This window comes from Leptopilina boulardi, unplaced genomic scaffold, assembly GCF_019393585.1.
Source record: "Leptopilina boulardi isolate dan_hultmark-lab unplaced genomic scaffold, ZJU_Lbou_2.1 LbouV2_169, whole genome shotgun sequence".
Lineage (NCBI taxonomy): Eukaryota > Metazoa > Arthropoda > Insecta > Hymenoptera > Figitidae > Leptopilina > Leptopilina boulardi.
The window spans coordinates 2,058,758-2,084,072 of record NW_026137717.1 but is presented as its reverse complement, the minus strand read 5'-3'; the positions used below and the strand labels follow the sequence as shown (position 1 = coordinate 2,084,072).

General features: G+C 27.7%; 3 protein-coding genes across 4 annotated transcripts; all 3 read right to left on the bottom strand.

Moving 5' to 3' along the window:
- Positions 1-726: 726 nt before the first annotated feature.
- LOC127277488 (uncharacterized) lies at positions 727-8,289 on the bottom strand. 2 transcript variants are annotated; one of them, XM_051298650.1, is made up of 3 exons: positions 8,149-8,289; positions 4,460-8,066; positions 3,602-4,248 (listed from the first exon to the last, which is right to left on the bottom strand). In XM_051298650.1, the coding sequence occupies exon 2, from the start codon at positions 8,047-8,049 to the stop codon at positions 4,720-4,722; it is 3,330 nt and encodes a 1,109-aa protein (XP_051154607.1). In that variant the 5' UTR covers positions 8,050-8,066; positions 8,149-8,289; the 3' UTR covers positions 3,602-4,248; positions 4,460-4,719. The 2 variants fall into 2 exon arrangements, with proteins under 2 accessions (XP_051154606.1, XP_051154607.1); XM_051298649.1 differs by lacking the exon at positions 8,149-8,289 and having other exon boundaries at positions 727-4,248; positions 4,460-4,706.
- Positions 8,290-9,005: 716 nt separating this feature from the next.
- On the bottom strand, positions 9,006-14,982 carry LOC127277487 (uncharacterized). Its single transcript, XM_051298648.1, has 2 exons — positions 14,731-14,982; positions 9,006-13,496 (listed from the first exon to the last, which is right to left on the bottom strand). Exon 2 carries the CDS (start codon positions 13,475-13,477, stop codon positions 10,004-10,006), a length of 3,474 nt encoding a protein of 1,157 aa, XP_051154605.1. The 5' UTR covers positions 13,478-13,496; positions 14,731-14,982; the 3' UTR covers positions 9,006-10,003.
- Positions 14,983-20,656: 5,674 nt separating this feature from the next.
- On the bottom strand, positions 20,657-25,315 carry LOC127277486 (uncharacterized). The gene is made up of 2 exons (XM_051298646.1): positions 25,116-25,315; positions 20,657-24,965 (listed from the first exon to the last, which is right to left on the bottom strand). The coding sequence occupies exon 2, from the start codon at positions 24,948-24,950 to the stop codon at positions 21,435-21,437; it is 3,516 nt and encodes a 1,171-aa protein (XP_051154603.1). The 5' UTR covers positions 24,951-24,965; positions 25,116-25,315; the 3' UTR covers positions 20,657-21,434.

Here is a 25,315-nt window from a genome sequence, read left to right as displayed (position 1 = left end):
TTGACATATTTTTGAAAAACTAGGGATTTGATAATGTGATTCAGTAAATTGTTGACAAAATGAAGATCCAGTTTTTCTTCATCCTTAGCACCGTAAAGATCACTTCCATTTATAATTCTTTGAACCAATTTAATTTTTCTTTCATCAATGTCATTTTTGTCCTGTAGATAATGATATAAAGCATTGACGATTGGAATTTGTTTATGTTGATCACTTTTTTCGAGATAATTATCAGCAAATAGAATATCACTCAATACGTTAATGTAACTAAAAATAGAAACTACTTGAAGATCGAAAGAATTCGTAAAATTCCCAATGTCCATTTTCTCGGGAAAAAAGAATTCAGAAATTCAAAATTAAAAATACTTTTTACAGAAAATTATTATTATTATTATTATTATTACCTTCGTTTTTTTGTTATAATATGGAATACTATTTCTTTTTGAAAATTTTACTTATTTATAACTATCTTGGAAGTAAAATTTCAAAATTATACTATTCATTGACATTCTTATCATTAGGATAATTAATTAATTGTTATTAATATTAATTAACATAAACTAAATAAAGTAAATATTAATTTACATAAACTCCTTCTATATTGATACAATTGTTATTCAAAAAGATAAAAAGAATGAATATTAAATTAGAAACATAGTTTCAAAAATTCTTTTATTCTAAAAATACAAAAATCTATTGTCAAGCATAAAATACAGTACCCGATGTTTTTAATTTTGAAATTTCTTGCATTATTTTTTTTTCCCATTCAAAAATTTCTCCTACCGGTATGTGTTCTAATTTTATTCGTATTCTTTCTTCATCGTCAAAAATGCCTGTTTTTATTTTTTTTTATACTATTTATGCGAAATTTTGTACCTGGTAGAAGAATTGTCTCCTTTTCAGGTAGATTAGTAAATTCTTTAATATCAGCTCTTAAATAACGTTCAGGAAAATAGATTTCATATAAAATACTTGATTTTTTCGAATCATGAATATAAGTAAACATTTCTGCTGTATCAATATCCTCTGATGTTGATGTAAATCTTGATAATTGATATTCTTTACGTCCATGATAAAATTCTTCTTCAATTTCTGTTGATAATCTTGTTTCACCACGAAATAAAAGTGTTTCAAAATTTTTAAATGAATCGTCTGATTGTCTAATAGCAAGTCTGTAGATTGCGTTTTTTATTCGATTTGTCTCATCGGATATTAGTGACATTTTTCTATAACCAGTACCACCATAATTACGTAATGCATAAAAATCTTCAAATTTCATGTGTTTGTATAGACGTTTTTCGTTAAATTGTTCAGCTAAATATTTTGGTGTTGAAAATTTTGTATGCGAATTAATAACGCCTAAAGGATAAAGTTTTTCAATTTTTCTTCTTGCTTCCTCCTCTGTTATTTTAGTATCAAGTATTTCTTTGTATTTTAATTCATTGTAGAGATGAATTTCTTCAATTTGATATTTTTTTGACCAAATTGGTGGTCCTTTGGTTTTAATCCATTCGGTGACAAATTCTTCTTGGATTTTAGGTTTGGGAAAAAAATATTTTGAAAGTTCGCTTATTACTTGTTCTTTATTAAAAGTATTCAGAGCTATTTTTAAGGCATTTTGTTCATGTATCCTTTTTTGTTTTAATAATTCTGTTTTGGTGCATTGATTAGGTGATCTTTTGTTCCTTCCACTCTCGCATTTACTTTCGTCAAGGAAGTTTTCATTCAGATTTTCTACTTTCTTTTCTTCTTCCATCAATTTTCGTTTCTCCAAACTGTATTCAAGATGTAGATTCTTGTTTTTGATGTGTCCGGTGAAAATATTTACAGCTTTGTAAGATTTGCTTTTGTTATCAAAAATAACTGGTATTTCTTTTTTATATTCTTGAACCATTCTCAATTCGACTAATTGATTGTCGGGTAAAAAAGTGAATTTGTAATCGTAACCACTGTCAATTGACATTGATTTTATGTAAATATTCTTATAGTCAATCGTAGCAATTTTTTTCAATTTTAGTATTTTTTCTTTGCCATTCATTAGCATTTGTTCGAGGGATTTAAAAGAAATTGATTTTAGTTGTTTGATTAAAGTACCAATTGAACGTAATCCTCCTTCACCAATTGTTAAAATAAATTCAAATCCTGGATCTAGAAAACGAAATACCGATAGCCCGAAATTTAATACTTTGGGGGTAGATTGGGTTATCAAAATTGTACCTAATTTTAACAATGTTTGACGTATTGTCATTCTTTTTGCCAATGTTTTAAGTGTTGTTCCTCCCATTGTTAGTAAGGATTTAGTTATACTTGTTACGAAAATTCTCAGTTCAGTGATAAGGGGAAATAGAGAGATTGCATCTAGGAGACATGAAATTTCTACTATTTCAAAATTTTCCGTTTGGAATTCATGAACGCATGTGTAAAATGGAAGAAGGGATAATCCAAAATCTTTCCACCATTCTTTGTTCGTTTGATCGTAGTTCTCGAGAGAGAGACTGGTATTAAATTTTCTCGTTTTTTCCCTAACTATTCGGGTTAGGAAAATCTCAAAATTCTCCCCTTCGTGCTTCAGTAGAGTGGGGAAAAAATTGTTGCGGAAAATTTGAGTTTTTGGTAATCCTAATTTTTGACGGAATTCGTCGGGATTTAAAGTTTCGGTGATTTTTGGAATTGGCGAAATTTTTGGTCTACCAGAAGGGTTTAGAATACTAGGAGCTTTAGGAGTAGAAATTTTAGAAGTAGTACTTTCAGGTGTAGAATTTTTAGGAGTTGTACTTTTAGGACTAGTAGAACTTTCTGGATCATCAGAATAATCAGTTTCTCGAATTAGATTTAAATTATTATTCTCCCGAAGAAGAGCATAGTAAAGGGATGTTTCATTACCGGGAAAGTAGAATCTAAACAAATCGTTTGCCTCTTTTACCAACTGCGTTTCATAAACACTAAAACCGTCATAGGAATTTTTAACCAAACCCCTGAATATTTTCACTTTTGCATCATCAACGGATTTAATAAAATCCGAACCAAAAGCTTTTCGAATTGATTCCATTTCATAGGCAAAGTATTTATCCACAATATTGTTAACCTGTTTCTGATAAAGACGATTAACATCTTCCAAAGTTTTATTCTCTTTTCCAGTACATTGATAATCATCAGGATTATTTTTGTATTTTGTAACCTCATACTCCAAATTCCTAACAAGTGGACACTTCCTTTTAATAATTTCCCTAGCCAGTGTTGTACGATTTTTAAAATTTGCCATAGCTAAATGAAATTGGTATCGATGATTATTTTTTTGGGCTTTTTCCACATTCTCAAAAGTTTTATTTAGATATGTAAAGAGCATTTTGTAGGCTTTGGTAACTAGAGTCGAATTATTAATTATATTTTCAATACTTTGGGTTTTTTCATTGTAAACATAGTAAAAAATTGCTGGAAGTGCAAAAATTTTAAGAGATGTTTCATTAATTTTTCCTGCTGTTGCTAATAGTTCTATTGCATTACCAATTGCAATATACTCTTGAAATTTATCATCAGAATTATTATTTTTAGTTAAATCATTAAATTCCACATTAGGATCTTTTGAATTATTATTTTTCGAAATTTCACTCGAATAAAGAAAAACTGAACCAGCTTGAGCGTAAATATAATCCAATGACATTATATGCATATCTGACTTTGGTTTAGGTAAAAGGGGTAAAATAATATAATTTAGAATTTTATTAATTGTCAACGAACTCAATTTTGTGGAACTATTTTCAATTTTTATTTCTAAAAGGGTTAATTCTATTTTTTCGTATAAATTATTTACTGTCATATTATTATTATTATTATTATTATTATTATTCCGAACAATTTCGGCCAAAAATCCATAAATTGTATATTTTTCAAAAACTAGTGAAATTATTATTTGTCTAAAAAATGCGTCAACAAAATTTTCATCAATTTTCTCATTTTCTTTGCCACCATAGAGATCACTGTCTTTTAGAATTTCTTTAATTAAATACGTTTTTCTATCGAAAATTTTTTGTGTTTGATTAATGTCTAAATAATGAAATACAGCATTGACAATTGGTATTGATTTTAGTTTATCATTTTGATTTAAATATTTTTCTTTAAATAAAATATTGCTCAATGTATCTAGATAGTTGAAAATTGATACCGTTTGAACAATATCCAAAAAATTATAGTTTGCTTCCATTTGTAAATATCTTTTCCTTAATTTTTATTGGTATTCATAAGTCGATTCTAAAAAACAAAATTAATATTTTCGGATTTATAATTTTTATTTTATTAAATATTTTATATACAGTTTAATTTACAATGTCTTCAAAAAACAATCACTATTCTATATATTCTTTACAAAAATTCAGTGAAAAGAATTCTATTCAATTTTTTATTTTAATAACAAAAAAACTGTATTCTTTTGATAAATTAAAAAAAAAATGTAAAATAATACCTCAATTATGAAAAACCACAGTAGCTGTCACGATACAAAAATTAATCACTTACAAAATCTACAATGGTATATAATAAATCCTTTATAAAGCCTGTGGAATAAAATTTTTTTTGTTAATTTTATTTTATTGAAAAATTATGTTAATATTTAATTGTTCAGTCATGTGAATAAATTCTTATCTTATGCATATCAAATAAATTTAATTAAAAAAAAAAATAGTTTTCTAGTTTCAAAATCAACAATTGATAAAAAGTGTATTCCTAATCTGCATAAAATACAGTATCAGTTTCCATTAATTTTTTAATTTGCCTCATTATTCGCTGTTGACTTTCAACAATCGATGACTTGACAAGGCTCAATTCGATATTCATAAATTTTTGCGCTCCAAATGATTTTTCCCGAACACCTCTTGTGATTTTATTAATTTTTAATTCAGTACCTGGTAGTAAAATTGTTTCCCTCTCATTGAGAACAAATAAATGTTCGACCCTTGCTCTTAAATATGGTTCATTAAAATTAATTGTATACATTACTTTCATAAATGATGGATTTAGTGTTTCTGAATAAATATCCGCTGTATTAATATCTGTCGAAGTTGATGTAAATCTTTGTAATTCAATTGTTTCTCTATTGGGGTAAAAATCCTTCTCAATTGATTCTGTAATTCTTTTTTCCCCACGGAATAATTTTCCCACACATTCTTCAGTTAATTCCTCCGATTGACGAATTGCTAATCTATAAATTGCATTTTTCATTCTTCTTGCCTCGTGACAATTGCTACCCATTTTTTTATATCCACTTGCACCGTAATTTCTCAATGCATAATAATCCTCAAATGTACAATGTTTATATGCTTCTTTTTCCTTAAAATCGTACAATACTTTTTCAATCGATAATTCATTGAGTAATTCTGGATAATCGGAACGTGGATAGAGATGAAGAATTTTGCGTGTTGCTTCTTTGATACTAATTTCTGGGTAGTCTAAAAATAATTTTGTTTTTAATTTGTAGAATAGGTCCGGTTCTTCGATTCTTAATTCCTCGGCCCAGTGGGGGGTTTTTAATTCCGGATGTGCTAGCCATTCTTGAACAAAATTTAGTTCTGTTTCCTTTTTTCTGAATGTGTATTTTTTGAGTTCTTTTTGTACTTCGATTTCGGATTTTCCTCGTTTTACTGCAAAATTTATAGCTTCTTGAATAAATTTTCTTCTTAGATTTTGCCTCACGTTGGTAATTATATTACCACCCTCGAGTGTTGACTCACCATTGCCAACGATTTTTGTTTCGAAAACCCTTTCCTCAGATACTAGAACTCCTTCATCTTCATTAAAGAACCCATCTCCTACCAGCTCCTCCGTTTCGATGTCGACCTTCTCGTAAAGTTTTACTTCCTTTTGGATTCGTTCAACAACTGGAAATTCTTTTTTCATGGGATAAATTCTCCTAATTTCCGCCTTCTCACCTTTTAGGTAAATAAATTTATATCCATATCCAGAATCAGCGGTAATTAGAGAATTAACCCAAATATCCTTACCAGAGATTCTGGAAATCATTTTCGGAAATTCACTAATTGCTTTTAACGTTCTATCCAACATTAGTTTCATCGATGTAAACGTTGCCAAATGTACAGTTTCCAAACGTACAATCATTTTTCTTATTAATCCCAAATTTCCCTTCCCCAAATGAAATAGTAATTCAAAACCTGGATCGATAAATCTCAAAGAAGCGACTCCAATTCTTCTAAACATCCCCCTTGTAAATAATTGGGAAAATTCCCTTATTTCTAGAATCAACATTTTACCAGTTATTCTCAAACTAGTTCTCAATGAATTTCTCAATGTAACAGTCCTCATTGTTGTTTCCGTCAAACTAACCACTGATTTCATTAAATTTGTTGTCATTTTCTCAGCAATTGTACCAACTTCACCAACAATTGGTAGAAAAAATAATACATCCAGTGAACAAAATAATCCCGCTTGGAATAAATTTTTCTCCCCAATATCCTTAATGCAAGAATAAAATGGAATTAGCGATAATCCAAAATCTTTCCACCATTCTTTTCTTGTTTGATCATATTCCGTTGCTTGTAAATTCTCTTCAAATTGCTTTGATCTTTGACTTGCAATTCTTGATAAAAATATCTCAAATTCTTCATCGTTTTCCTTCATTGTTATGGGAAAATATTTATCCTTTAACGTTTCGTAATTATTCAATCCTAATTTTTGTCGAAATAGAATTGGATTATCGCTCTCTTTAATTAAGATAACATTGTATTCTTTTCGAATCAAAGCAAAGTAGAGAAATGTTTCATTATCGGGATAATAGAATTCAAATAAATCATCGGAGGGTTTTACTAATTGATGTGCGGAAAATTCAAAATTAATACCAAATGGATAGTGTATCAATCCCTTGGTTATAATAACATTTTCTTTATTTATTGAATCGATGAAATTTTTACCAAAAGCCTCACGACATGATTCCTTTTCGTAATTGTAATATTTTTTCGATATATTATCAATTAGGTGTTTGAAATTAAGATTCAAATTTTCTAAGGTTGTATTGTTGCATCTATAATCACTGGGTTCGTTTTTATATCTCGTTACTTCTTGATCAATTTCAAAGTTACTTAATTCTGGACAATTTATATTAATTGTCTCTCTAGCCAACGTTGTACGATTTTTAATACTTGACAATGCTAAATAAAATTGATAACGATAATCGTCATTTTGTATTTTATCTATTTCGAAAAATGCCTCATTTAAACGGGAAAATAAACTCTTGTATGCCGCTAGCCAATATTTTTCACTATTTATCATCATTGCAGTATTTTTCATTTTTAAATTACTTTTTTCATTATACATATAGTTAACAAGTGCTGGTAGGGCAAAAATTTTTAAAATTTCCTCATTCACTTTTTTTGCCAATACAAGTTGTTCAATAGTATGAGCAGTTTCAATATATTCTTGAAATTTTTCCTCTTCATTCGAATTTATCGAACCGGATTTTAAAAACATTTTACCAGCTTGTGCATAAATATAATCAATTGATGTAACTCTTGTTGTTTGCTTTCTAGGACAGGGAAACAATGGTTGAATGATGTTTCTAAAAATATTTTCAATTGCATTAATATCGAGTTTTGAATCCTCACCGTATTGATTTTCAAATTTTAAATCAATTAACGATTTTTTTAAACGTCTCATCAAATAGTAAAATGAATCATTTGTTGCGTATTTCATTGTTTCGACTATAAATCCATAGACATTGGTGAATCTATCGAATACTAGTGAATTGACAATGTGATTTATTAGCGTATTAATAAAATAAGGATCGGGAATTTCATTTTCTTTAGCTCCATATAAATCTGTGTTGTTTATTAATTTTTTTACCAAATAAATTTTTCGATGATTATCCAAATTATTTTCCTTGTCTAGATAATGATACAAAGCGTTGACAATTGGAATATATTTATATTGATCCGTTTCATTGAGAAATTTTTCACTAAATAAAAAATCACTCAATGTATTCACGTAGGTGAAAATTGAAATAATTTGTACTGTATCCAATGGACTGACAAAAGTCGAGATGTTCATTTTCGAAATTCCTTTTACTGAATGAAAAAAAGAATTTATAATTTACAATTTGAGAAGTTTGATAATTTTTTTTTTATAAAAACTAGAATTTCTTCTTACCTTAATGACTTTCTTGTTTTTTTTTTCTGAAAATCAAAATTGATGCTAACTTTTATACTGATTTCATCTTTTCAATCATTTTCTGTAGAAAATAAAATAAAAAAATTTATTTTTAAATTTTGCAGTTTTTCAAAATTATTTAAATTAATTGTTTTAAGGAATAAAGAAAAAATGTTTTCTGTAGGTATCTTTTTTAAAAAAGTAAAATATTAGAATTGTAAATTAAAAATTTAATTGAATCGATTAATCATTATTTATTCCTATTAAATTATTAAAATTAGTATTCTATAGTGTATATTTATATAAACAGTCATTAAATTTTAATTTTACAATATAAGTGTCTACATTGATTAAGAATACAAAAAGTAAAAAAGATTTTATTGCCTGAATACATGTAATTAAAATAAAAAAATATATAGATACTGCAAATATTGATAATTTTAACAAACATTTTGCTATCATTTTTTTTTGTCATTTTCATATTTTTAGCATAATTTAGTAATAATTAATTCAACAGCACCGATTCGTTTATCAAATGTATTAGTAACAGTAATTATTAATTTTTAGTTAAAAATGACTAATTAGTTAATCTAATTTTTAGGTTATCTTACATAACTAAAAATTTAGTAGATTTATGTCTATTAAAAATTTTAGTAATTTTTTTAAACAAACAATTAGTTAAATTTAAGTTTTAATTTAGTTGTTTTTTACTAATGGAAATAGGGCCGATTCGTTCACGGTTTTACTGTTAATTAGTAGTTTTCTACTAATTCAGATTTAGAGAGTAGTTGATTTTGATGACAAATGTAAGGAATTATTAACTGGACAAATTGTAATTGAAAATAATAACGAACAAATTTTTTTTATAATATTGAAATATTTATTTCTGTACTTTTTTCGGTGCGGTATAGATTCTACACAAATAAACCCTACACGAGAAAATTGCGCACCGATAATTTTACAAAATAAAATCCTACACTTGAACAATAAGCAAAATAAAATTAATTAACAATTTTTTACTTTACACAATTAAATCAAACATAATTTTATTCTAGACATTCAATTGCACACAGGAAAACCCTACTCTCTAAATTTGAATCAGCGATAAGTATACCACTGGTACCAATCAGCAGATATACGCTGAAAAATCAGTGAAATTCCACTAATTCATCAGTGCATATAAGCTGATTAGAATCAGTGGTATACTTATAGCTGAGAATCAGCGAGATTCCGCTGATTCAAATTTAGAGAGTACACCGTTAACTCTGAAAAAAAATTCTATACAATAATATGCGGAATAAAATTTAAAAACAAATAATAAAAATTCTAAATGATTAAATACTACAAAATATAACCGTACAAATTAAATTGCACTCAGGAAAACCCTACACGATTAACTCTGCACAAGAAGATTCTGCACTTTAATAATAACCAGAATAAAATTCTGAAATAAAAAATTCTACAGTTAAATGCTAGACCTTTTAATCAATAAATTTTTAAATTCTACACAGTAAAGTTCTAAATGAAAAACTCTCCACGATTAATTAGAATTTTTTATATTCTACACAGTCGACATGGCAACCCTGTTTTTTTCATAAATAAACATACTTATGCCATATCGACTGTGTAGAATATAAAAAATTCTAATTAATCGTGGAGAGTTTTTCATTTAGAACTTTACTGTGTAGAATTTAAAAATTTATTGATTAAAAGGTCTAGCATTTAACTGTAGAATTTTTTTTTGCAAAATTAGTTTTATTTAAATTCTATCACTAAATAAAGTTAGAATATTGGTAATAAGTGATATTTAATAATAAATTCTGCAACATATTTGAGTTGGTCATCTCCCCCAGACTTATCCTAAGGAGCAACAAAAGGAAGACCAAACTTTTTTCATGAAATTAACATCTTTTTCTTTTAATTTTTCTAACTCGTTCATTATGTTTTTATAGAACGTGTGTTTTTGAACATCACGAGGAATGGACAGTTTAACTAATAATACTTCCTTCTCATTAATTATATAATCTGAAACAGTATCAATAACAAATTTACTACCCGGTAATAGAAATACTGTCTTTTCTTCGTCAGACAAACCTATCGAGTTTAATATTACTTCTGGATATTGATCAAAAACTGTAATTTTATATAAAATGTTAACTACATTTTTATTATTTTTGTGATATTGAAGTGCAATATCTCTGTTTGTCGATGTAAATGTAATTCGATTAAATTCTAGTTCCTTATTACTTGGATAAAGCAATTTGTTGACAACATCTCGAGGTCTAGTTTCACCACGATATAGAACATGTGGAAGTTTAGGAATCTCCATTTGTCTAATGGCCAATCGGTACAAAGCTCTTTGCATTGTTCTCCCTTCGATATTATTAATACCAAATTCAGTAAATCCGAAATGCTTTAAATACGTTAAAGCAACAAAATCTTCGAAAGTTTGCATCTCATATATCCTGTATAAATTGTACTGTTCGATAATATTTTCAACGGAAGAAATTTTAAAGTTTTTGAACATAATTGATTCGATTCTCGACATTGCTTCATCAGCAGATGTTACTCTCTCGTCTATTTTATTGGAATACATCAAATGTTCAAATAAATCTGGATCATCTATTTCGTATTCTTTACTCCATGCTGGTAAATTCTTTTTTCCTTCCTTTAATAATTCTCTCCAATCTCTAACGAATTCCAATTGTTTTTCACCATTACCTGGAAAAATGAATTTCCTTAATTTGGCACGTACATCAACTAAAATAAATTCGTCATAATTCAGAGAAAAATCCAAAGCCTCTTTCTCTACTTCTCTTCTGTTTTTCCGCAAATAACTTCTTATGCAAGTCGTTGGAGCTCTTCTTAAACGTACACTATCACATACTTCAGTGTTGTGGAAGCTTTCTATTTTAAATTCAAATTTTTCATTTCGAAAATGCTCACTTTTAATATGTAAAACCTCTTTCTCAATTATTTCACCAGTATTTATATCAACAGCATTGCAAAGATTTTCCTTACCATTAATCATTACAACCGGCTTTTCCATATTTCCATATTCTTCAATTTGCCTTATCGGAAAAATTCGATTTTTAGAAAACTTAATGTATTTATGACCATATGCAGAATTTTCTTTCGACAACGAATTTGCATACACATCCATATTGGAGAATTTGTTTTCAACTTTAGTAAATGTATTTGATATTGTTTTTTCATATTTAAATAACGAATTTAAAGTTTCAAAGGAAGATGGTAATTTCCCAAGTTTACTAATTAAATTTCTCATCGAACTCAATCCTTCTCGGCCAATGTCATAAATAAGTTCAAATCCAGGATCTATGGAACGAATTAAAGATAATCCAAAATTCTGAAATGTTTCTTTCGTAAGTGATTCAGAAAATGTTATTCCTTCTTCTGATAAGATTTCACTTATTTCTGCCAATGTTGTTTTCCATGTTGTCTTCAGTGTTAAAGACGCAAAATTAGTACCTGCTGCTTTAAATAAAGCTCTTGTTGTAACTGTTGTGAATTTTTCTAAAACAAATTCTAAATCTCCAACAACGGGTAAAAATGCTAGAGAATCATATAAACATGAGGTTTCCTCTTCTGTATTTCCCGTTTTAATTCCATGAACGCAAGTGTAAAAAGGAATTAGCGATAATCCGAAATCTTTCCACCATTCCTTTCTCGTTTGGTCGTATCCCTCGCGTGTGATTATCGCTTTAAATTTATTAGCTCTTTCCTCTGCAATTCGATTTAAAAAGACTTCGAACCTCTCATCTTTATGTTTCTTAACTAACGGGAAGTGATTCCTTGAAAATTCTTCGTCTCTTGACAATTCTAATTTATCACGAAGAATTCCAGGGTTGCAATGTATTATTTTAGTTTTTCGTTTTTTTGATAGGGAACAATCAGAACTCTCGTAATCTTCTACCATTACCATAATTTCGTTGTTCTCCCGCACAAAAGCAAAATAATATGATGCTTCTTTATCGTCGACAAAGTGGAACCTGAACAAATCGTCTGATTCTTTTACCCATTGAAATTCATTATATCCTATAGGGCTAGCCTGATATGTAACCAAACCTCTGGTTATTTCTACATTGGTATCATCTATGGCTTCAATAAATTCCGAACCCATAGCTTCTTTAATGGTTTCCTTTTCGTAGACAAAGTATTTATTTGTAATATCGTTCACCTGTTCCTGATAAAGACGATTCACATCCTCTAATTTTTTCCCATTTCCAGTATTACATTGATAATCATCAGGATTATTTTTGTATTTTGTAACTTCATCCTCTAATTCCTCTTTTTTAACAAGCGGACATTTGCTGCTAATAATTTCTCTAGCCAGTGTTGTACGATTTTTAAAATTTCCTCTAGCCAAATAAAACTGATATCGGTAATCATTTTTCTTAATACTATCCAATTTCTCGAACTTTTCATTTAGATACTTAAACAACATTTTGAAGGCTTCAATTCCTAGAGTCGCATTATTCATTATATTTTCTATACTTATATTTTTTAGCATCTCTTTTTCATTGTAAGTGTAATAAAATAGAGCTGGAAGGGAAAAAATTCCTAAAACTACTTCGTCCATTTCTTTATCGATTACCAATTTTTCAATAGTATGTGCAATAATTACGTATTGAGCAAATTGAACTGTACTGTTAATTTCCCCAGATTGGTTAAATTCAGTTGATTTTAATAACGGTGAACTAATTCCGGACAAAAGAAACATTAAACCAGCTTGAGCATAAATATAATCAATTGATAATAAATTAATATTTTCTGATAGTATTTTTGGAAACAAAGGATGAATAAAATTTTTGATAATTTCCGAAATTGTCGATGTCTCTAACATGGAATAATTTCCATTTTCATTCTGAAATTTTTCTTCTGTTAACGCCGTCATAATATTGTCGTGTATTGTCTTTATTTCTAAATCTTTAGAATTACGAACAATTTCTACAAGAAATCCATAAATATTTATAAACTTTTCAAACACAAGTGTTGTAATTATATGTCTGTATAGTGAATCAACAAAAATTGGATCTGGAATTTCGTTTTCTTTTGCTCCATATAAATCAGTGCCTTCAATAAGTTTACGAGCCAATTGTAATTTTCGTTCAATGATGATTGTTTGATTTTCATTACTATTGTCGTTCAAATAATGATACAATCCATTTACCACTGGTATCGGTTGAAATTGATTAGTCACATTTAATAAATTTTTACCCAATAAAAAATCACTGAGAATTGTTAGATAACTGAACATTGAAACCGTTTGCACAGCTTCCATAGGAGTCATAAAATGTGTCGACTCCATTTTTATAATTATTTTTTTGCTGTAAAAAATAAAATTTTTGCATTAATTGGAAATCTCTTTTAAAATAGCAGAGGACTACAAAAAAAACGAAATTTCTCTAAGTCAATTTATATAAATTTATATAAAATTTTATCTAATAGTATAATGATGAAACCTAATTCGATTTTATTTAATACAAATATTTCACTATATTAACATATTTTATATCTACTTTTTCAAGGTCTTACGATAAGAATCAAGCATTTCTTAAAAGTCAAATAAAAATTATCAGCTAATTTTTTAGTTTTCTTAGAAATTTTATACATATTTATATCAAAAAAATTTGCTTTTGTTATCTTTATTTTAAACTTTTATAAAATTATTTGCTTTATTAAGAAATTTTGTTTCAGCATAAATGAATATCCAAACATGTCACGATTGACATTGGCTTTTATATTATAAAAATAGTCGTAAATATTGGAGTTTTTAGATAAATATTTTTTTATCAGTAATATTGTAACCAAATGATTTTATTAATGATGCTGAATGTTAAGAAAATCAATTAATTAAATCAAAGTTACAAAAGGGAAGACTCGAATAAATTGTTTGTTGGGCGCCAGTCCTTTCTTGGGACAAAAATAAAAATAAATAAATAATTAAGGGACAAAAGAATTAAATTGATTAAATAGATTAAATAGATTTTTCTTTAATCGTTGAATTAGTCTGGAAAAATACACAAGGCCACCAGGCAAATTATTTTTGAGACTGTCAAATTCGACAATTAAATCAAAATTATTGTTGATTGTTAAATTAGTCTGAAGAGTACACACGGCCATAATCATTTATTTAAAATTTTTGAACATGTTAAAGAAAATTGAGTCAAGACTCGATATAATATAAAATAATAATAATAATACTTATTCTTTCTTTTTTCTAAAAGAATAAGGATTCTTTAATTCGAGAAATGAAAAATGGATGGAAATGGAAAAATTGAAATGGATACAATAATAATTAAATTAAAAGAATGACATTTCAATCAACTTTTAATTATATTTAGAAAATTAAATTCATTCTTAAATAAATTCAAAATCAATTAAACAATCAATTCAATTCAAAATAAATCATTTTTAAATTAAATTAAATTGAAATTCCAAATTAAATTCAAAGAAAATTAAATTTAGATCTAAGGAAAATTAAATTCATTATTGAAAAAAAATTCAAACAAATTAATAATTTTGAGATATCATTCATAAATGTAATAAATAAAACTTTACCAAAGAATTCCAAAAAAAAGGTTGGGTTCAAAAATGGCTGACGGTAACGAATGTCTCCAATGGTTTAATTGCAAATAATTCCTCCTTTTTATTAAATCAATCTCCTTTTATTTATTTTCTTTATTTATTTCCTTTTAATATAAATGATTGAAATATATCCGTTTATTGATTGAGATTCCCAAATTATCAAATTATACAAAAAAAAATGAAATGACGTCTTTTCTTTACGAAATCACATTAAAGAATGAATAAAAAAGCAGTGTGACCAGGCCGCAGATAGACTTGACCCCCACCATGTTTCCATCCGCACACTAACAGGGAATGTATATGCATGTGTTAGTGTGCGGATGGAAACATGGTGGGGGTCAAGTCTATCTGCGGCCTGGTCACACTGTAAAAAAGACGTTGTTTGTTTTCTCCTAGGAGATTTTCGTTACCAACCAAAAAAATGAATATCTAAAAAAAATAAAAAGATCGGGACAAAAAAGAAAGTTTGACGGTCGGTAAAAAGATTTTCATCTATATCTTGACGCTGATTAGTCCCAACTGATCAAGTGCAAAATTCAAATTTGATAATAAATGTTGTTGACAAAAATTGTTTTCTTGAATAATAATAATACTTCTTCTTGATTAACGATTTTAATACGTTAATCCGACGCAAGATGGTAAATCATTAATTCTTCTCCAATATATATATTAATGAATTCGGAATTAATATTGAAATTTACAAAGATAATGCCACACTCAAGTAAAAATCTTCAAACTTCAAATTGAGATAAATCCAAAACATTAAACATTTTATATGGGCCTTGCCTAACCGCAGCAACAGAAGTTTTAAATAGTAATTTAAAAATATAAAGAAGCCTTCCAAAAATCATAATAATTTTTGAATGTTTCGCCAGGAAATGAAGTCAATGATATTCTCAGGGTGATATTTGCATAACACGTGAAAATACTTGGCATCTCTCAATTATCCAATTAATGGGTACATCGGAAGTGAATATTCAAGAATCCAAATTTTTAATAATAAAAATATATCCAAATAATCGATAATAAACTTCAAAACATCCAATGATTGACGACATCAAAATTGATGTTAGGTTGACCAATACAAAATTTTCAATATAATCAATTTTTCTCAAAGTTTTCTTAAATCTTGATATTTTTCTTAATTTCTTGTTTCAGTTGAATGATAGCTCGAAAATAAGTAAATAAAAAGGGATTACAGACATTAATTCTTAATATTAAATTATTATTAAATAAGATTTTTCCATTTCTCGAATCTATAATGTGATTTCGTCTAGTAAATTTTTATATTAAAATATCTTTTTCGAGAATAATAAAGCAAAGTGATTTAATATATTGAAAAAATAAATAAACCTTTGTGATTTGTAAAATTGTAAATTTTACAACGTCACAATATTTTTTTTCCATATTGCAAATTCCAATAATCGCAATTGCACGATTTTCAGTAAAAATGTGTTGCAGATAACTATTTTATTATTTTTTTAATATAACATTAAGAACGTAATTTTTTTCCAACACGTGTGTTTCTATAGATGGGACGTAACAAAAAAAAGTAGTTGCTAATGTTGACAAAATATTTTAATATGAATAGAATTTAATTATTTTCTAAATTTGAATTTATATTCTAATTCTAAATCCCATCACTATTATCGTACACATGTAATTGTACTTGAAAAGTTAATTGTCTGAATATTTTTTGTTTCACTATCACAAAAGAATTATTTAAAACTGATGGAAAATTAAAAATTAATGATTAAACTTGGGCAATGGAAGATTATTAAAAAAATTTTTCGCCTCCTCATTAAACGAACCAAGTTTATCAGCCTCATAATAAGTAGCGCCATTTTTCTTCAAATTTTCCAATTCGTCCATAATATTCTTAAACTATTCGTGAAACAGAAATTTTCTTTTTTTTTTTTTTATTTTATTCTTTATTACAAATTTCAAATTACAGTATTTAAAATTACGCAGATTGTCATTTTTTTAAATGAAATATTGGCTAATATCGTAATTTTTATTTTAAATCAAAGAATTTGGAAAAAACAATTTAACGAAAATGAGTTTCCAATAAAGTATCTCTTTTTTCCTTTAACTTTTCTAATTCGTCCATAAAGTTTTTATAGCATTCGTGTTTTGGAAATTTATCATGAAGAAAAGACATTTTAACTATTAACATTTCATTTTTATCAATTGTTACATCATCAATGTGAAATTTACTACCCGGTAGAAGAACTGTTTCCTTTTCATTATTATATTTATCTAGCGTTTCTAATTTTGCTCTTAGATATGGTTCAGAAAATTTCATTTCGTATAAAATTTTAACATTCATTAAAGTATCTTGAAATTTAATTGCAATTAGTTTGCTTGTCGATGTAGATGTAAATCGATTAAATTGTAGTTCTCTATTATCGGAATAAAACAAATTTTTAACTACATCTTGATGTCTAGTTTCACCACGATATAGAATTTTTGCAAATTCTTTTGAAGGATCCTCTGATTGTCTAATGGCCAAACGGTACAACGCTGCTCGCATCGATTTTCCTTCTATTGTATCTCTTCCAATTCTACTATGTCCACTACCCATGTAATTGTGTAATGCAGCAAAATCCTCAAAAGTTACTGATTCATAGGCTTTTTGTAATTTAAAATCCTCTAGCAAAATTGATGTACCCGAGGTTGGATATTTTTTGGAATAAATTGAATGGAGTCTTTCATATGCTTCTTGATAAGATGTTTCTTTTTTGTCCATTATGTCAGAATACATCAGACGCTCAAATAATTTAGGATCATGTATTTCGTATTTCTTACTCCAAGCTGGAAAACCCATTTCGCCTTTTTGGATTATTTCTCTCCAATCCTTTACAAATTGTAGTTGTTTCTCACCTTTACCTGGAAATACAAACTTTCTTAGTTTGTCTCGTACATAATCATCCGAAAGTAGTCCATGTACTTGAACATAGTCCATTGCCTCTTTCTCAAATTCTTCTCTTTTTTTCTTTAAAGTATTTCTCATACAAAAATATGGCATTGGTGATCTTCTAAAACGTACACTTTTACATTTGTCAGTGTCGTGGAAACTTTTTATTTTAAATTTAGAATTTTCATTTCGAATATGCTCACCTTTAATATGTAAAATTTCTTTCTCAATTATTTCACCAGTTTTTATATCAACAGCCTTGCAAAGATTTTCCTTACCATTAATCATTACAACCGGCTTTTCCATATTTCCATATTCTTCAATTTGCCTAATCGGAAAAATTCGATTTTCAGAAAACTTAATGTATTTATGACCATATGCAGAATTTTCTTTCGACAACGAATTTACATACACATCCATATTGGAGAATTTGTTTTCAACTTTAGTAAATGTATTTGATATTGTTTTTTCATATTTAAATAATGAATTTAAAGTTTCAAAGGAAGATGGTAATTTCCCAAGTTTACTAATTAAATTTCTCATCGAACTCAATCCTTCTCGGCCAATGTCATAAATAAGTTCAATTTCAGGATCTATGGAACGAATTAAAGATAATCCAAAATTCTGAAATGTTTCTTTCGTAAGTGATTCAGAAAATGTTATTCCTTCTTCTGATAAGATTTCACTTATTTCTGCCAATGTTGTTTTCCATGTTGTCTTCAGTGTTAAAGACGCAAAATTAGTACCTGCTGCTTTAAATAAAGCTCTTGTTGTAACTGTTGTGAATTTTTCTAAAACAAATTCTGAATCTCCAACAAGGGGTAAAAATGCTAGAGCATCATATAAACATGAGGTTTCCTCTTCTGTATTTCCCGTTTTAATTCCATGAACGCAAGTGTAAAAAGGAATTAGCGATAATCCGAAATCTTTCCACCATTCCTTTCTCGTTTGGTCGTATCCCTCGCGTGTGATTATCGCTTTAAATTTATTAGCTCTTTCCTCTGCAATTCGATTTAAAAAGACTTCGAACCTCTCATCTTTATGTTTCTTAACTAACGGGAAGTGATTCCTTGAAAATTCTTCGTCTCTTGACAATTCTAATTTATCACGAAGAATTCCAGGGTTGCAATGTATTATTTTAGTTTTTCGTTTTTTTGATAGGGAACAATCAGAACTCTCGTAATCTTCTACCATTACCATAATTTCGTTGTTCTCCCGCACAAAAGCAAAATAATATGATGCTTCTTTATCGTCGACAAAGTGGAACCTGAACAAATCGTCTGATTCTTTTACCCATTGAAATTCATTATATCCTATAGGGCTAGCCTGATATGTAACCAAACCTCTGGTTATTTCTACATTGGTATCATCTATGGCTTCAATAAATTCCGAACCCATAGCTTCTTTAATGGTTTCCTTTTCGTAGACAAAGTATTTATTTGTAATATCGTTCACCTGTTCCTGATAAAGACGATTCACATCCTCTAATTTTTTCCCATTTCCAGTATTACATTGATAATCATCAGGATTATTTTTGTATTTTGTAACTTCATCCTCTAATTCCTCTTTTTTAACAAGCGGACATTTGCTGCTAATAATTTCTCTAGCCAGTGTTGTACGATTTTTAAAATTTCCTCTAGCCAAATAAAACTGATATCGGTAATCATTTTTCTTAATACTATCCAATTTCTCGAACTTTTCATTTAGATACTTAAACAACATTTTGAAGGCTTCAATTCCTAGAGTCGCATTATTCATTATATTTTCTATACTTATATTTTTTAGCATCTCTTTTTCATTGTAAGTGTAATAAAATAGAGCTGGAAGGGAAAAAATTCCTAAAACTACTTCGTTCATTTCTTTATCGATTACCAATTTTTCAATAGTATGTGCAATAATTACGTATTGAGCAAATTGAACTGTACTGTTAATTTCCCCAGATTGGTTAAATTCAGTTGATTTTAATAACGGTGAACTAATTCCGGACAAAAGAAACATTAAACCAGCTTGAGCATAAATATAATCAATTGATAATAAATTAATATTTTCTGATAGTATTTTTGGAAACAAAGGATGAATAAAATTTTTGATAATTTCCGAAATTGTCGATGTCTCTAACATGGAATAATTTCCATTTTCATTCTGAAATTTTTCTTCTGTTAACGCCGTCATAATATTGTCGTGTATTGTCTTTATTTCTAAATCTTTAGAATTACGAACAATTTCTACAAGAAATCCATAAATATTTATAAACTTTTCAAACACAAGTGTTGTAATTATATGTCTGTATAGTGAATCAACAAAAATTGGATCTGGAATTTCGTTTTCTTTTGCTCCATATAAATCAGTGCCTTCAATAAGTTTACGAGCCAATTGTAATTTTCGTTCAATGATGATTGTTTGATTTTCATTACTATTGTCGTTCAAATAATGATACAATCCATTTACCACTGGTATCGGTTGAAATTGATTAGTCACATTTAATAAATTTTTACCCAATAAAAAATCACTGAGAATTGTTAGATAACTGAATATTGAAACCGTTTGCACAGCTTCCATAGGAGTCATAAAATGTGTCGACTCCATTTTTATAATTATTTTTAACTATTAAATATAACGAATTTTTTACTGAAACAATTTTTTTAAAACTGTATTAATTTATATATGCATAACCTTGATTATTATATAATAATAAAATACTAGTTTTTTATTTGCTACAAATATTTAATCTACTTTAATTTACTTTTTTAATGTTTTTCGTTAATAACAATAGTTATTTGTTTTTCAAACTCATGCATAAATTATCATTCTACTTTTTTACTTTGCTGATAAATTTTATTTAGAACGAAAATGTTTCAATCGTTATTTTTATATATAAAATTTTCGTAAAATTGAAGTTTTACAAAATTTTTCAAAGAAGAGAAATATTTATTCAAATGAAATATATATTTTACAGTTATTTTTGTTATTCTTTATTAAAAATTTCGAATTACAGTATTTTTTTTCAATTGCGCAGACTGTTGTTTTATGAAATATTTATTAAAAAATAAAAAAACAATTGATTTGAATGACATTTAAAATTACCCAAATATGCAAAACAAAAATGTTTTTATATTAAATCGGAAAATTGATTAAATTAATTAATTTAAAGAATTTGGAAATGCAAAAAATTAACGAAAATGACTCAGTAAAAAAAAAGAATTAGGAGTAAACGAAAAGAATTGTTGGTAACGTTACGGTGAATTATTTTTTTCTTACCGTGAATTCTTTTCTCTTAAACATTTGAATTGACGTTTGTTTATTCGAGTTTGCATTATAAATGAATAAGAATAAATGTTTCGAATTCTAAAAAAGCCGATTTGGAATAAGAAATATATAATTTTTTAAAAAGAAATAAAAGTGAAATGTGATAGATTTACTGACAATTTTACCATGTGAGTACTACTCATATGGTAAATTTATCATATGAACACTACTCATTTGATAAAATCGTTGGTAAATCTGTCACACTTCGCTTTCATTTATTTTTTTTAAATTATATATTTCTTATTCCAAATCGTCTTTTTAGACTTCGAAGCATTTATTTTATTCATTTATAATGCAAACTCGAATAAACAAACGTCAATTCAAATGTTTAAGAAAAAAGAATTCACGGTAAGAAAAAAATAATTCACCGTAACGTTCCAATTCGGTTTTTTCGCCAAACCGCATTCAGCTTAAGTTACCACCAATTCTTTTCGCTTACTCCCAATTCTTTTTTTTACTGGGGACTTTCTAATAAAATTGCATCTTTTTCCTTTAGCTTCTGTAATTCGTTCATATATTTCTTAAGACATTCATGTTTTGGAAATTTATCATGAAGAAAAGTCATTTTTACCACTATTATTTCCTTGTAATAACTTTTTTCGGATTTCACCTGATCAATGTGAAATTTACTACCCGGTAGAAGAACCGTTTCCTTTTCATGATTGAATCTATCCATTGATTCCAATTTTGCTCTTATATATGGTTGGGAAAATTTCATTTCATATAAAATTTTAACATTATCCATTGAACTGAACTGAAATCTGTATGCTATTTTTTTTTCCGTCGTTGCAGATGTAAATCGATTGAATTCTATTTCGTTACCTTCACGAAACAATTTGTCAACTACTTCCTGGGGTCTAGTTTCACCACGGTAGAGAATTTTTTCAAATTCTTTAGCCGGATCTTCTGATTGTCTAATGGCCAATCGGTACAATGCTGCTCGCATTGATCTCGTTTCTATTGTATCTTTTTCCATTCTACTGTAACCACTTCCCATATAATTGTGTATAGCGGCAAAATCCTCAAAAGTTACCGATTCATAGGCTTTTTGTGCTTCAAAAGTATGAAGCAAAATTGATGCACCTGTCGCTGGATATTTTTCCGAATAAATTGATTTCAATCTTTCGTACGCTTCATTGTAACTGGTTTTTTTCTTGTCCATAATTTCCGAATATATTATGTGTTGAAAATAATTATGATCCTGTATTTTGTATTCATTACTCCATTCTGGTAAACCCTTTTGACCGTTTTGGATCATTTCTCTCCAATCTTTAACAAATTGCAATTGTTTTTCACCTTCACCTGGAAATACATATTTTCTTAATTCCGTTAGTACATCATCTTTATTAAGTACTCCGTATTCTCGAACGTAATCTAATGCCGCTTTCTCAATTTCTTCCCGTTTGTCTTTTAGGGTATTTCTTAAACAAAGATGTTCCGTCGGAGTTCTTCGAATCCGCTTTCCACAGTTCTCACTGTCATGAAAACTCTTTATTCCAAATTCTGAATTTTCATTTTCTATATGCTCGTTTTTAACATGCAACACCTTTTTCATAATTTTACCCTTTTTCACATCCAGAGCCATACAAAGATTTCCATCAATTAGTTGAACCACCATTTCCCTATTCTCCTCTTCCTCAATTTGCCTAATTTGCAGATCACGTTCATCAAATGAATCAATAAACCTATAACCATAGCCAGAATTTTTTTTCGACAAAGAATTTACATAGACATCCATTTCGGAGAATTTGTCACCCAATTTGATAAATGTATTCAAAAATTTTTCCTCACATTTTTGTATCATTGTCCTCAATGACTCAAAGTTGGAATATTTTCCCAGTTCCGTTATTAAATTTCCCAATGATCTCAATCCTCCTCGACCAATTTGATAAATAAGTTCAAAACCAGGATCGATGACACGAAGTATAGAGATACCGAGATCTTTAAATGTTTCCTTGGTAAATAATTCGGTAAATTTTACTGCCTCGACGGCTGTGATTTCGCTAATTTTTTCCAAAGTTGTACGCATACTTTCTCTGAGTGTAAATGAAGCAAATGTAGTACCTGCTATTGATAGCAAAGATCTCGTTGTAGCTGTTGTAAATTTTTCGAGAATTAGCTCTAGATCGCCTATAAATGGTATCATTGACATCGCATCAAGTAGACATGATGATAAATCATTGTTATTATTCGTTTTAAATCCATGAACACATGTGTAAAATGGAATGAGTGATAATCCAAAATCTTCCCACCATTCCTGTTTTGTTTCATCATATCCCTCGTTTCTGAGACTTTTATTAAAATTCTCAGCTCTTTCTTCAACAATTTTATTTATAAAATCATCAAAATTTTCCTCTACTTCTTTTTCTACTTTTTTCATTAGATAATCTGGAAAAATCATTGTAGTTGACATTTCTAATTTTTTACGAAAATCATCAGCAGTACACTGTATAATTGAACCTTTGGAAATTATGATTTTATTTTGTGTAGAATTAACACTATCTGTAGTATTAGGATTGGAAGTATTAGTAGTAGATTTAGTGAAACTAATTTTATCGGTAGCTTGTTGAATTGCTGTAAATTTTTTATCATCACGAATTATGGCATAAAAAACAGTGATATTAGTTTCAGGAAAGTAGAATTTAAAAAAATCATCACTTTTCTTAACAAATTGTTTTTGTTCTACCGTATAACCATTTAAATAATCGTCAATTAATCCTCTGTAGATTTTAACTTTTTGATTGTTCATTGATTTTATAAAATCTTCACCAAAAGCATCTATTATTGATTTTTTTTGGTATTCAAAGTATTTATTTGTTATTTTATTAACTTCTTCTTGATAAAGATGATTTAAATCCACTAAAGATTCAATCCTCTTCATCCATATTCCAGTATTACATTGATAATCATCAGGATTATTTTTGTACTTTGTGACCTCATCCTCTAAATCTTCTTTTGTAATCAAAAGACATCGGCTTCTAATAATTTCCCTAGCAATTGTTGTACGATTTTTAAAATTTGCCCTAGCCAAATAAAATTGATATCGATAGTCATTTTTTTTAGCATTTTCTAATTCTGTAAATTTATTATTTAGATATGTAAATAACATACTGTAGGCTTCGGCACCTAGGGTGGAATTCATCATAATTTTTTCTGTACTTACATTTTTAAGCACCTCTTTTTGAGTGGAAATATAAAAAAAGAGTGATGGGAGTGTAAAAATTGCCATTACTTTGTTTTCTAATTTTCCGGCGATTACCAATTGTTCTATAGCATGTGCTATGGTTACATATTCATTAAATTTAACACTAGGATTAATTAGATCCTTATGATTGTATACTCTTGGTACAATTAGTGGTGACGGATTTTGTGATAAATGAAACATTAAACCAGCTTGAGCATAAATATAATCAATTGATAGTAAATTAATGTTAGTTGTTATTTTTGGAAATAAAGGATAAATAAAATCTTGTAGAATTTTAAAAATTGAAATCATTTCTAATTTTGAATATTCTCCATTTTCATTGAGAAATGTTTCTTCTGTTAATGTTGACAAAATTTTGTTCTGTATTGTCTTTATTTCTAAATCCTTGGAATTGCGAACAATTTCAACGAGAAATCCATAAATATTTGTATATTTTTCAAACACTAGTGTTGTAATTATATGTCTGTATAGTGAATCGACAAAAATTGGATCTGGAATTTCATTTTCTTTTGCACCATAAAGATCTGTGCCTTTTATTAATTTTCGAGCTAAACGTAATTTTCGTTCTTCAATAAAATTTTTTTGCTTTCTACCAGTATTGTCGAGAAAATAATTATATAAACCATTTACCACTGGAATTGGTTGATATTGATTATTAATATTTAATAAATTTTTCCCCACTAAAAAATCGCTGAGAATTGTTAAATAACTGAACATTGAAATTGTTTGTACAGCTTGTATTGGTGTAAGATTTGACATCTCCATTTTTTATTCATAAATCTGTTAAAGAAATATTTTTTTTAAATCTGTTTTGCTTTTTAATAACTATAAATTACTCCAAATCTACTAAAATTATTTTTAATTTACTAAATTTGGAATAATTTTATTTTTTTTCTTAAATTTTTTAAAAAATTTCAGATATTAACATACCTTTTTTATTAAAAAAGTAAAGAAACTTTTACAGAAATTTTTTTTATATGTTCTTGTGAATAAATTATTTTTTTAGTACACTTTTCAATGACTTCTATATAACTGAATTTTATATCCAAACATGTCACGATTGACATTGGCTTTTATATTATAAAATAGTCGTAAATATTGTAGTTTTTAGACAAATATTTTTTTATTAG